This window comes from Neophocaena asiaeorientalis, unplaced genomic scaffold (genome assembly GCF_003031525.2).
Source record: "Neophocaena asiaeorientalis asiaeorientalis breed wild unplaced genomic scaffold, Neophocaena_asiaeorientalis_V1.1 scaffold283, whole genome shotgun sequence".
NCBI lineage: Eukaryota > Metazoa > Chordata > Mammalia > Artiodactyla > Phocoenidae > Neophocaena > Neophocaena asiaeorientalis.
The window spans coordinates 1,721,764-1,735,539 of record NW_020172827.1 but is presented as its reverse complement, the minus strand read 5'-3'; the positions used below and the strand labels follow the sequence as shown (position 1 = coordinate 1,735,539).

Below are 13,776 nucleotides of genomic sequence, written 5' to 3'. Positions count from 1 at the left end.
CACATTTTATTTTATTCAAAAAAATTTATTATTTTTTAATATTTATTTGGCTGCGCTGGGTCTTAGTTGCAGCACGTGGGATCTAGATCCCTGACCGGGGATCGAACCCAGGCCCCCTGCATTGGGAGCACCGAGTCTTGACCACTGGACCACCAGGGAAGTCCCCTCTCACATTTTAAAATAATCAAAAATAATTTCACCCTAAAGACTAATGCTTTCTGCTACCACAAATCTCCGTGAATTCAAAGGGAAAAGTTCATGTAATGCAAGCTCTTCCTCCTTCCCTCAAGATCCAACTGAAAGGGGAAGCGATAGGGTAGGCTAGAAAAGATGGCAGAGACTAACTCAACTGAAAGAGTTTTCTGGAAAGAGGAGCCTACGGTTGAGCCTGGTGTCCCTTGAGTGAACAGTAGGAATCAAAAACCATACTTGTAGGACTCCAGAACTACTACGCTGAAAGGACCTTAGAGCTTGTTGATGGGATAAATTTGACAGATGAAGCAACGATACAGAGATGAAGAGACTCGCCAGAAGAAAAGCCACAAGAAGGATCCAAGTTTCCTGACTTCAGGTTGCTGCCACGGTCCACCCGTTTGTTTGTGCAGGTTCTAGTCCCACGTCTGGTAGAGAAAGCAGTGAGAACCCCATGAGAAACGGTGTTCTTCAGGCTTGTGGCTGCCAAAGGGGAGTGGGGATGGGGGAGGGAAGGATTGGGAGTATGGGATTAGCAGATGCAAACTATTATATATAGGATGGATACACAACAAGGTCCTACTGTATAGCACAACATACTCAATATCCTGTGATAAACCATAATGGAAAAGAATATGAAAAAGAATATATATATGCATAACTGAGTCACTTTGCTATACAGAAGAAATTAACACAACATTGTAAATCAACTATACTTCAATAAAATTTAAAAAAAAAAAAGAAACGATGTTCTCTTGCTGTATAGATGGCTACCCCACAAGCAGCTTTTGATAAGGGGATTCTTTTAGGAAAGAAGGTGCTAAAGAATTCAAAGGGATAATTCTCTTGACAATATCATCACTCTATAACTTCATCTATTTAATGCTGATCTCTTAATTCTCAGAGAATCTGCCTTGGTCAAAAAGTTTAGAAACTTTTTCCAAAAAGAAAGACTTAAGAAGCTTTTTGAATTAAAAAAGATAGTCTATTTGTGGGTTAGTAAGGCATTTAAGAGAAAAATCATTACTAGGTATTTTACAGCTGTTACATAAGATGTGGCATTTTTAAATTCAGTGGTAGCTTGTCTTCTGATTTATTCATTCAACAAACATGTTTTGGGCAACTAATATATGCATTTTGGGACCACATGCGTATTTGGGAATGAAAGACAAAGACTGATTGAGTGTGTCTGTGCATATGTCTATAAGGCAAGGGAGTATGTGTGTGATAAAGTGGAGAGAAGAGAGGAAGGAGGGTTATAAGGAGAAGAAGACAAACAGCAAGGAGGATCTGGGCGTGGGAGAGTCAGTGTGACTTGGGGAGTGAGGGGGATGGATAGGTAGATGGGGCCGGAGCGTGGAAGACTCTGAAATTGTCCGACTCAGGGATTCAACTTGCTTAGGTGGGCAATAGAGAAGTGCTCTTGATTTCTGGGCAAGGAATGACAAAATTCTGGGGATGTGTGCAGGAGAAAGGAGACACTAAAGGCTGTAACGGTAATTAGGAAATAATCACAATAGCCTAGCTAATGAACCATTTCTAGAACGAGGATGGTGGCAGTGGGAAGGGAAACCAAAGAGTGGATGTGATAGCTACGTGATCTTTCAGTCTGTCTAACTGACAGAGAAGTGACGTAACCTCCCTCCATCACTTAGAGCCACTCTAAACCCAGTAAGCATTGCCCGTTGTCATTTGAGAATACAAAGCACTCAAAAAGGTATAATTTAACACAACTTAAAATTGATACCAAAGGAACAGACCGTATCATGAGCAGCCTTTGATTCATTTACCCTGTGTCTTAAAGACCCAGGGTCTTAAACGCTCACTCTGGCTAAGGAAGGGGGTCCTTAGGCCTTGCATAACTCTGTATCCTTGTCAAAAGTGTACCTTTCCATCAGAAGAGGAAAAAGTGACAACTGTGTCCTATCCTATCCTCACTAGGAACTACCTACTGGGAAAACTGCTCACACAAGAGGAGGAAAAAGGTCAAATTAGAAAGTTATCACTTATAACTTTTCGTGCTGCATTCATGTGGAAAAACGTGTGCTTTGCCAAGCCCATTCCTACCTATTTTCTCATTTTCCCTAAAGCAGTCATGAAGGTACTAAGGGTGAGAATTACCGGCCCCATTTTATAAAAGACAAGGTTTGACGCCTGCCCATGGGCACATGAGAGTTACAAGGACCAGAGTCTCCCAACTCTCAACGCAGGGCTCTCACCACCACACCTTGCAACCCGATCACTACGTGGCCTTAGTTAAAGGCAAGCCGTCTGAACTCTACAAGATTTAAAATAGACGCTGGTTGGATAAGACGTGAGTGCTGTGAAAACCCAGGCAGGGGAGTAGATAAAGGCTGCCCAGAAAATGTCCTCCACTGAAAGAAACACAATCCAGCCGAGCTGGGAATTCCATTGCTGCCGTGGGTTTTGGAATTGTTTATTTCTATTCATTGGCTCAAATCTTTCATTCCTGTCCTTGTCTCTTCTTGTCTACCTCCTTTTCTCTCTCTCTCTCATTTCTCCTAGCAGCCAGTGCCCCTCTCTGCACATACACACGCTTCGGCATCTAATACCACTCTCTAAAAATACATCCCACAAGCTCAGTCTCCTGCAAGGTGGCACAACTTAAAATTAATACCAAAGGAACAGACCGTATCATGATCGGCCTTTGATTCATTTACCCTGTGTCTTAAAGATCCAGAAACAAAATAAACAGCTCACAGGGGAAAAAAATTAATGCAAAGTGAGAGACTCTTTCAAGTGGCATTTTCCAGCCCAATTTTTGCGGTGGGCTTATGTAATCAGACATAATGATCTGCACATGTTTGGTTACACTATTTCAGAAATGATTCCCAGCCCACCAGATGACGTCAGAGGGGCCAACGTTGACCCCCCAGAGTCTGAGTGCCGCTCTCTCCTGTGCTACCCAATTAGGAAAGAAAGATACCAAATAGCAGAACTGTCAGCCCCATTTCCTGCCCAGTCATGTAGACTTTCTGCAGTTCTCTTTCTGAGTGCGTCCAGTCTCCTCCCCACACTCTTATACTTTCCTCATGTTCCTCTCTTCCACTTACACACAGAGCAAAACTTTTTCTGGAAAGACCGATCTTCTAGCTCAAAAAGATCCAGGAAGTGGATAAATGCCTATGTGCTTGAACCTCCCCATACAAACACAGAACAACTTAATTCATTTGGAATCCATGTTTGAGAACACAATTCTCCACCATGGTATCTTGGATTTTTTCTAAGCAGGCGTCTGACAAGTCAGCCACGAACACAGGAATAATAATTAGTATAAGCACAAGAAGGGAAAAATCCCTCTGCTCTGGAAACCCTTTCTAAAAAAGGGACACAGGTACCCAGGGTATGTTTAACAGGGTCAGCTCTAACCTCCCTCCTTCCATCCCAGAGAGGAACTTGATAAATACTATATAAACTCAGAGGAGATTCTGCCTAAGGAAGGTAGAAAATAAAGAATTCCTAATTGGAAGGGGCCTTAAAAGTCACCAAGACAGTCATCACCTGGTACTTAACTCCCTTCCACAACATCCTTACCAAGTAGTTAGCCAAACAATGTCTGAACGCGCCAATGATGGGGAATTCCTGGCTTCCAGAGGCAAAAGATCCCTTCTTTGGACAACTCTGACTGCATCTTAGAAAGGCCCTTGAGACGTTGAAGTGAAATCTGTTTCCCTGAATCTTCTACTCAGTGATCTATCCTACCTCCCTTTACATCATTCACGATGAATCCAATCTCTCTCACTGACGACAGCGTGTCTTAAACTATTGCTTACCAGCCAAACCTTCTCTTTAATGGGCTAAGAATTCCTAATTTTTTCAACCGTTCCTCATCTGATGAAACATCTGGTATCCTCTTGCTTCCTTCCAGTCTGGCCATTGTCATAGATGATTTCACCAATGCAGAGTTAAAAAGCTATCACCTTTTTCATTGCAGATACCATACCTCAATTAGTATAGGCTAGAATTACATCAGCACACTATGCCTACCTTTCCTTCCCTCCATCCCCAATTTATTTTAATCCTAACAACAGAAACAACAACAAAAAATCCTCACCATCATCCAATCATAGTTTTCTTAGACAGTTCTGAGCCAATAGTTCTACTGGAGCATCTTATGACCTCTAAAAGCCCAGGAAATCACCTCTGATCTAAAGAACAGCTTCCTTTTCCAGGCTGCCCCCTTGTCCCAGGTTGCTGTCACCGCTGCTGAGATAGCGGACGATTGATCTGAGAAATCAAGTTGGATTGCTGTCCCAAATCTACACTCGATTCTCCTTGTGTCTGTCTGATCGATTTCACTCTGTGCGACATAGCTTGTCGCTATGAATTTTCATGCTAGTCAGGAGCCGCCAGCGCACCCAAGAACAAGTAGAAGATGGTCTGCACCCCTCCCCATCCCTTCAGCATACCCAGCCTCTGTGTTAATTTTTTTTAATCGTCCTTAGATGGGAGAAAGGTTTTTTTTTTTAAGACCACAGATCTGGATGCAATGGATTTCGGCTACTGGTTTTTCTCCCCAGGTTCCCAGGCCCCCGCTTGTGGGGACGTTTCCTACCACTGTTGTACTAGGTGTCACCTGTTTAGCAGCCCCTCTCAGCTGAACGCATGTGGCCGCAGGTGCCATGCAAACACTGATTGTGTGTGACAGCCCTAGACGCCAGCTGCCTGCATGAAGCCTGCCCAATCGCCACTTTTTTTGAGGGTAGAATGCTGCCGACGGCATGACCGATACAGAAACAAGAAATAGGTGACCGTAAAGCTAAGGAGTCCTACTAAGTGGCATTCTGAGCCCTATGGCTTTGAACTAATTGATAGTGATAGAATAAAAACAAAGGGTGGCGGGGGGAGCCTTGTTTTCTTACACTGATGCCCTGCGGACTGTACATCTGACTGGCTGCGAGTCCGTCACTGTATCCTCCTGTCTGGCTGATAACATGGCGAAGGGTATCCACCTAAACAGATGAACAACAACAGAGAGGAAATTAGTCAGGGAGATGCAGGGAAAGGGAGGCACATCATCATCACACAGGCTACCATTTGGGCTCGCCAAATTAATGCGATCACTGGAGACATTCTTCCTGGGAAAGGAACCATTAGGAGGAGGCTGGGCCTCTTCTCTATGCCGAATCCACTATCCTTTCTGATTTCAGTAAGCAAGACAGAAAAATGGTCAAAGAAAGCTGGGATTCCCAGCACTGAAACTAATTCAACAATGCTGCATGAGACGGCAGGGACTGGGTGATAGAGGGGCTGAGAGTGGGCAGAGTGAAGGGATTTTCCCTGCCCTCCGGATCAGCCCATCTAACCTCTTTGCTGGGGATCCTACAAAAGTCAAGGTTCTGTGTAGAGGGGCCTGGCCAGGCCCCTCACAGAGAGAGCGGTGTGCGACTAATGTTGTCTTTCTGAGGACTTAAATGATGGCCAGCTGTTTAGTCATTTGACCGAAGTCTGACTATATCTCCTCAAACTTGTTTCCAGGCAATGTTTCCTGAGCAGGGCACCGAATCACCGGCCAGGTGGTCTCTTCCAGGCATGTAATGCTTCCCGCTCCTCTGGCAGGATGGGAGCCTGGATGGGCTTGGCTCAGAACTTCCCTAGCGATTCTGACCCAGAGCACAGGACCTCACCCTGTCACATCAGGCTGTGTGCTGACACAGGAGGACGGCTTCTGAGCTCTCGTGAAGGCGAGCTGCTGACTAGGGAGCGCTGAGGGTCTACACCGCACGCTTGATTTTTGTTTCCCAGCATGGACTTACAGACTCATCACCAGAAACCCAAATCCCTTGACCTCAAGGATGACTAAGAAGATGAGCTTAGTCAGCCTGGCTGGGTGTTTTCAAAGGTTAAAATGAAAACGTGAGATCCTAAGGTATGTGCCTAGTCATTCATGACCTCTATATTGGGCAGATGTTGAGTGTGGAAAAGCAACAAACAAGAGACGGACCTGAAAAGTGAACTGATGGACTCAACTCCTCCTCCCTTTCCCTTTCGTGAGCAAAGAATACACTGGGTCCACTTGCCCGACGGGCCTTAGTCACCTCACCCCATGCTTGCCGCTCTCCTGCCCTCCTAGGGTGACTGACAAGCCAGAGCCAGACGCATTCACAAAGTGTGGACGAGATTCCCCACGACAATGGTTGTCTTTGATTCGGTTTGGTTGTTGGTAAGGTTTTGTCTCTACATCTCTCTCTGTCTGTCCGTCTCTCTCTCTCTGGACAGAAACAGGAGGTGCCAATCCGACTGAGGGCTCTTGGACGCTAAAGCATTCACCTGGCGGCACATTGGCTGGGTCCCTACCTGTGATTGCACGTTGGCTCCAACCTGGGCCCCTTGGTAAGAATCCCCATTGAGTGACTGCACGCTCATGAACAAATCTCCAGAGTTTGACATGTTAAAAGAACTGGAAGAACCTGGAAAGGAAAGAGTGAGGCACCTGAATCACAGAAAGGAAAAGGCTTAACCCCCGCAACTAACAGCCAAGAGAAGAATGACATGCAAAGCAACCCCCCCCCAAATAAAAACTAAAATCAAAACAACATCAACAGAGTCTGGTTAGTAGCATGAAGAACAGAGCAAGCAATAAAGGGTGCATATCATTCATGTTATGCGGAGCCCACATCTCACTGCAAGTTGCCCATAGGTCTGCTTCCCCTTAGCAGCTTCAAGCTGAGAAAGGAAACATGTATTCTTCTCAGCTTGCTCTGTTTGAGTTGAAGACAGTCTCCAGACCCAGGGTCTCTCTCTCATGTCTCTAAAATTCTAGGATTGGCTGGGGGACTGTGGGCCGGAGACTACAGGCTGGTCAGTGGTACTTCTGCCACCACGATGGAGCACGTGAGCTATCAGCTGGATTCTAAACAAACTAATGCTACACCCATCTACTCTCACATGGGTAGCAGCACCTGGGGGGGGCGGGGCATGAAGGCAACGCTGCACAGTAGGGCTGGCCCTGTGATATGAGTCACCAACATTCCTGATTTCTAGAAAGTAGGTGATGTTCCCTGCTGGGTGGCAAACAGTCCAAGAGAATCGTGAGGACTGCAAAAATGAGTGAGAACAATATGCTTTTCTCTGCCACCTGCCATTTTGGAGGAAGATGAGACAGAAAATGGACCAGGAATTCTCAAGCATGCATGAAATGTGAAATGATAGTAATAATAATAAAGTGAGTCTTCAGAAAAGCAGTTAACTATCTGCTTTCACCTCCTAGAGTTGAAACTTTCTCCCAGACTTAGCCTGTAGGCACCACCCGGGTTCCACTGGTTCTACTGTGGTAAACCTAGTCCCCCCTCAACCTAAACACAAGGCCATGGAAAAGCTTAATATTATTCTGAAGCCATCGTGCAGCTCAGTGCATTAGGAAAGAAAGCTCAACGTGCAAGGTTTGGTTAAAACATGACGTTAGCCTGGAAAAGGAGAGACCTCAGGGACCCAGGTCAGTTCCACTCTATTGTTTCCGTCCCTATATTGCTCAAATTGCACTCCTGCCCTTGAATTCTGAGACAGCCATCATCCGTGTGGAATCGCCCAACAATGATTCATGCCCCAGCTCTGACTCTCTTTTATCCCAAAATAGGGATTTGTGCCATCCTAGAGAGCCGTCTCGCCTCACATGAAGAGCTGCAGCTACGCCGCACAGAAGGTTTTTTTGTTCCATGGCAGGACCACTTAACTAGCAATGACTTCTAAACTCTGCCACTCTCCTCAACTATTCATGGTATCCTCATCCTTCAAAGGCAAGAGCCATTTAGAGGAACCAAATGATTTACTTGAGGACAATTTACTTGGGGACAACCTCAAGTTAAGGAACATCTCCATTCTGCTTTGTTCTTTGGGTGTTCCATGGCAGGACCACTTAACTAGCAATGACTTCTAAACTACGCCGAACAGAAGGTTTTTTTGTTCCATGGCAGGACCACTTAACTAGCAATGACTTCTAAACTCTGCCACTCTCCTCAACTATTCATGGTATCCTCATCCTTCAAAGGCAAGAGCCATTTAGAGGAACCAAATGATTTACTTGAGGACAATTTACTTGGGGACAACCTCAAGTTAAGGAACATCTCCATTCTGCTTTGTTCTTTGGGGTGTTCATCCATATGCAAGGAGCCAGCCGAGTATTTTGCTACACAGAAGGATCCTCCACTCTTAACTCCCTTCTCATGGGAAAAAGGGATTGCTTTCTTTGGGGGGCGGGGGACAACTCAAGCACCATCCAAAGAACTATGACATCCCGATTAACTCTGAAACATGTCCTATGTATGTCATCTGGCACACATTTCTCGGTTTAGCTTATCTGAGAGGAATTAGAAAAGTTGGATCTTAGGCAAAATAGGTACAAGATTTGACCAGGTGTGGCTTACACCCAATCAGTGGGCAGAGGCTTTGGCCTGGACCCTCCTTCCATTAATGTGCTGCAAATCTTTCAAACAGTCCCCCCCACAACGTGTGGGTGAAGCAGTGCGTAGCACAGATCACATTCGTATGTTAAGATATATAAGACCCAGGCATCTATGTCCTAGTTACATCCCTCTCAAATCTTTCTTTCAACCACAGCAATATAACCTAAATATTAAAAGCCATTTTATAATAAGTATTACAACACACACTCACAGGTAGATGTCATCAGAACCAAGAACCAGCAGCTCTAAGAACCCAAATTATAATTGTTTATATGATATCAGGATTTTTTTTTTCCCCCGAGAGTATTCAGTTTGAAACCCAGGTATCTTATTTCTCTCCCAACCAAATACCATGTAATAAACATACACTCTACATGCTTGATTGATGGTTTATTGGAAATTAGCACACAGACTGAGAAATGGGAGAAACTTCCAGAGGGCTACACTGATGCCAAGGAACATGGCACCCACGGAACCATGAAGGCACAGAATGTGCCACTTACAAGATATACACTGCAATTGACACAGATGATTTAAAAAATATATGTGCATAGATAAATTGTAAATATGTCTGGCTGCCTAATGTACATAGAGATGAATATGCAATGTACTTCATGTACAAATGCATTTGAATCAGAGCAGTAATTGCAGAAGGAGTCCCTGTGCTTTTGGCCATGCTGTTTCAGCATTTCATTGTCTCTGTACACCCACGTACAACACCGCCATGGCTTCTGCTTCTCTGATAAGTAACTAGAGGCAGTGATTTCACTGAGGAAAGAGACCAGGTGTCACGAATACTGCAATAAGGCAGACACGTCCACACAAACATCTAAGTAACGACGGGGAGACTCATTCTTCATCTGGCACTGGAAGTTGGAAAGAACTTATCCTGGATTGGATAACCTCCTGGGAAGGATGTGATTCATAGACAAATAGCATGTGGGCTCTCTCGGAGGTGCTGTGGAATTCTCAAAGAACTAAAACAGAATTACCTAGTTTGCTGAGAAGGTCAGTCTGGAACCTTACCTGCAGGTGGCTATAAAGTGATGGCAAGGACTAGAAGCACATTTTAAGACGTGCTTGCCAGTTAAAAGGTTCTGAATTTGGCTTGGAAAGGGAGGCAAGTAGCTCGTTTAAGCCGTAATCCAGACAGCTGGGGCACGTACAAAGCTAAACTTGCACTCAACTAGACAGAGAAGTGATAGATCACCTACAGATTCTGATGCATTTGCTCATGCAAACACGATGCGGAGATGTGTTAACAGCCATTTTCATAAAAGACAATTTCCTGAACACTCTGTTTCTACTCTAAAGAGTCTCCAAAAGAATTACATTTGCTCGGGGGGGAAAAAAAAAAACCAAACTCAGTTAACTTCAAAATCCAAAAAATAGAATACTAATGATAATATCTCAATCTAGAGCGGGGTTTCTTGACTTTGGCACTATTCACATTTTGGGCCAGATAATTCTCTGTTGTGGAGGAATATCTTACGTATTGTAGGATGGTCAAACACATCCCTGGTCTCCATCTCATAGATGCCAGGAACATCCATCCCCGTACAACTGTGACAGCCAAAAATGGCAACTTTACTGACATTGAGAACTCATGACCTAGAACAAGAATGAATTTACTTTTTCTTCCTAAGGAACTTGAGGTGTTTTAAAAGTATTAGCTCATTATAACTCACAGCATTTTTAGGAAGCAGATGGATGGCAAGTATTACCTTAATTTCTGCAATCTAGAAGTCTAGGTAGGCTTCACACAGATTAGGTGGCCAGTTTGATCATATTGGACTCTGTTGGCCTCCTATACCATTTGGAGGCTCAAAGATAGAGTCTCTTTGCTGGATGTAAGCTTAATTATATTATGCTCACTTCTCTGTTTTTCAAGATTTTTCTCTCCAAATTAAAATAAAACCATTATTACTTTCTACTCAGGGCAAAGTACAAGAGGTAAAGGTTATCTGGTTCAATGGGAAACCAGATAACCTTCAGCAGGTGTGCATGTCCAGGATCTAGAGTTCCAATTCCAGGAGGCCATGTTTTCATTTTCCACAAGGGAAGAAACATAGGAAGAACGAACACAGCAGAAAACATCAAGGGGATAAATTCTTTCACTGGTTTTAAAAAACAAAACCATGAGTGTTCCGATGGCTTTACTAGAAGTGTCAGTCAACTCTGGATGTGTCACCTCCTCTCTAACCATGTGTACTATACATAAACTTCTCTTAGGAAGCCAGTGTCCAGGGCCTTAATATGATAACCTTCCACCAACCCAGAAAAACACCAAACTTTCTACGAGGGGCGTAATAAGAATATGTTAAAGGGCTTGCTGCTAACTAATGTCATGGCTGAATCTACTGTTGTCCTTGACACACACAGACACGTACAACCAAGCAAAAGAATTCAAATCTGTGGGTTCTGAGCCTCAAAAAACGGGGATTGCTTAGCTAATCACAGATTCTGCTAAGATATCAATGCTGATGCTATGCCACAGAAAATATCTGTAACCCATAAGCCAATTTCTTTCTTCTTGGGTATTAAAATGTTCTCCAACCTTCCAAAATAGATAATCCAACCTTCTTAAAAGGGCCTTATTTTTCTGAGCTGTTAACTCTTGCTTTCATAATCTCATCAAAAATAGGAAATTGAGAAGGTGTCATTTTAGGTCACTCCAAAAGAATTATGGACCCAGGTTATTAACTATTGCTTCAGTTGGTCCCCATTTTTGTTTCTTCTTTTTCAAAACTTAATTTTCTTGTCTTCTCTCTATTCTTCCTCCTTGCTCCATCCATTTTGCCCAACTCTGCTGGTATAAAACATGAAGCATTCCAAGTATCTCGAAATACTTGTTAATTCCTCACAGGCCCCAGCCCTACGTGATTTTTATGAATTATGCTTAAGGAAATAGGAGGCCAGGCATATATCAACAAACAGGAATATTTAGAAGAGGCCTAAATAAAGATACTGAAGTACTGCTATCCACACAAAAGCCTCTAGAAGGAATAAGATTTACTTGCAAAATATCTTCCTTGCAGTAGAAATGAGTATTTATATTTAGTAAAGCTTCTGGAAAAAACTCCTGCTTCGATACTGAGGATATAAAAAGTTCCCAGGTTCCAGAACTCTAAACTCAACTAAAATATATTTTCACTTCCTAACCTCTTATTTAAAACTTGCTATTTCAATTATTATTTACCCTTCGGAATTATCAAAGAGCTGGTATACAACATGATAAACACCCTATGTGCAAAGCTGAAACATTTTAAAGTTCTCCCTCTATCTGTGTAGCGATTTGGGTTGTGTTAAGAGCAAAGAAAAGATAGAAAAACCCATTTATAACTTTTCCTGTTAAACCATTTATCTTTTAAAATTCCACGCTATTGCACATATACAATAGAATTTTCTTTTGTCTCTGTTTTAGAAAAAGCACTACAAAGGGGTTCCTCTGCATATTATTTCCAACAACTTAGGCACCACTGGAAAGCTTAGCTCAAATTTTCCATAATAATTTACTCTGTGCTCAGAATAGTCACATGAAGTTTAAGCCACCAGAAAAATTCCTTAGAATACTGTAATCACATACTGATATTCCAAGAGAGCCAAAATAATTCTTAAACACAGACGAGGGGGTTAAAATGCTCACTTTTCTCTTTTCAAGTACTTTAGGAAAGAAGAAAAAGGGATTTAGTAATGAAGGGAGTCCACGGGGCCCTTCTAGAGACTGTTCATAAATCATGCTAAGCCATCTGCGATGCAGATATATCAGGGACAGGAAAAAGTCATTTTGATATCTGTTTTACATTATGATAACCTTTGCAAGAGTATTGAATGTGTTTTTGCTAATGTTGACGGAATTGCACTTCTTCCAAAGAGACAAGTGAAAATGTCTGCCTAGCAGTACAATTCAACTAGTGTTGCTGGGTCTGAAATGCTTAATAATTGACCAGATGGGGATGAAGGAAACTCTCTGGTTATTGAACCTGTTAGCCTTGATCCTCTGTCAATCATACCATGATGAGAAGAGAAGGAAACACACACACACACACACACACACACACACACACACAAAACCTCAAAAAGCAAATATGCTCTCCATGGTTACCTAATCTGGAGTGCTGGGAAAAATGAAACTGGATTGAATTCTACATTGTCTTACCATATCCATGTTTACAAAGCCCAGGCCACTCTTCATGCATGATTCCATTTAAACAAAAGAAAGCTGTGATGGTACAGCCCAGTGACTTGGAGAACTTTATGATAACAAATTAGAAGCATCTAGAAGCTCACAGAAGACATTAGTGTGTGGAGCCTTACATGTCTCCAATAACAATCTACCACAGGGTAGAAAGAGGACTTATTTTAGTGGGCAAACAGGCGGGGAGGTCAAAGATACCACATACCCCCAAATGTTAGAAATTAGAGTTAAAAGTCATATTATGATCTAACATATTTAATTTGTGACCCTTTAAAGTTGGGGCATCAATTTTCTTAGATATGTACCCCACAGCCAAAATCAATGCATCTGGTTCATTATGGGGAGAAATATCTTAATCTAACTTACTTAATAAAGGCTTATTTAATAAATAAGTACTTATTTAATAAGAAATATTTCTGGTTTTCCCTTTAAAAAAAAAGCACCAACATGCATGCCTTCCATAGCATACAAACACCAAGGTTATATTTTTTATGCATTACTGATTATTCTTTTCACATGTGGAAATTAAGAACTGGTGGTACAAGGCACACCCCCAAAATATATTATGTTTGCCTAACTCTGAAATTAGTGATACAACGCACATTTACTAAAATAAAACCAGGAGTACAGCACATGACTGATACTGTAACAGAAAAACTGGAATCTGAAATCATTTGAATTAATGACTGGCAATTTTCTTTGTAGTTTACATAAAGAAAACCAACACAATAAAACAGTAAAGAACGATAACTGTAAAAAATGGATAGCAATCACCATAGTTGGCTTTGCAGACCAGAACATTTTAATAAGATATTTAAAGAAGAGTGAATATTCCTTCAAAGAATGCATGCTAGTAGATGACCCAGACATCATGTGATAGGAACAGCAAAATAGATAAGGACAACAACTTTATATGAGACAGACGAAATGCCTGAACCCCAAGGGACTATCTCGAAGTATTAA

The 13,776-nt window shown here is 42.5% G+C and overlaps 1 protein-coding gene across 4 annotated transcripts in view; it reads right to left on the bottom strand.

Annotated features, from left to right (window-relative positions):
* PBX1 (PBX homeobox 1) overlaps nt 1-13,776 on the bottom strand; it is a 320,664-nt gene that overhangs the window by 56,745 nt on the left and 250,143 nt on the right. For 2 of the 4 annotated variants that reach the window (XM_024741979.1, XM_024741978.1), the window contains exons 7-8: nt 6,511-6,623; nt 5,076-5,165 (exon numbers count right to left, since the gene is read on the bottom strand). In XM_024741979.1, the coding sequence (XP_024597747.1) occupies nt 5,076-5,165; nt 6,511-6,623 (203 nt within the window). The remainder of the gene's footprint in view (nt 1-5,075; nt 5,166-6,510; nt 6,624-13,776) is intronic. The other 2 variants (XM_024741982.1, XM_024741981.1) reach the window with 1 other exon arrangement.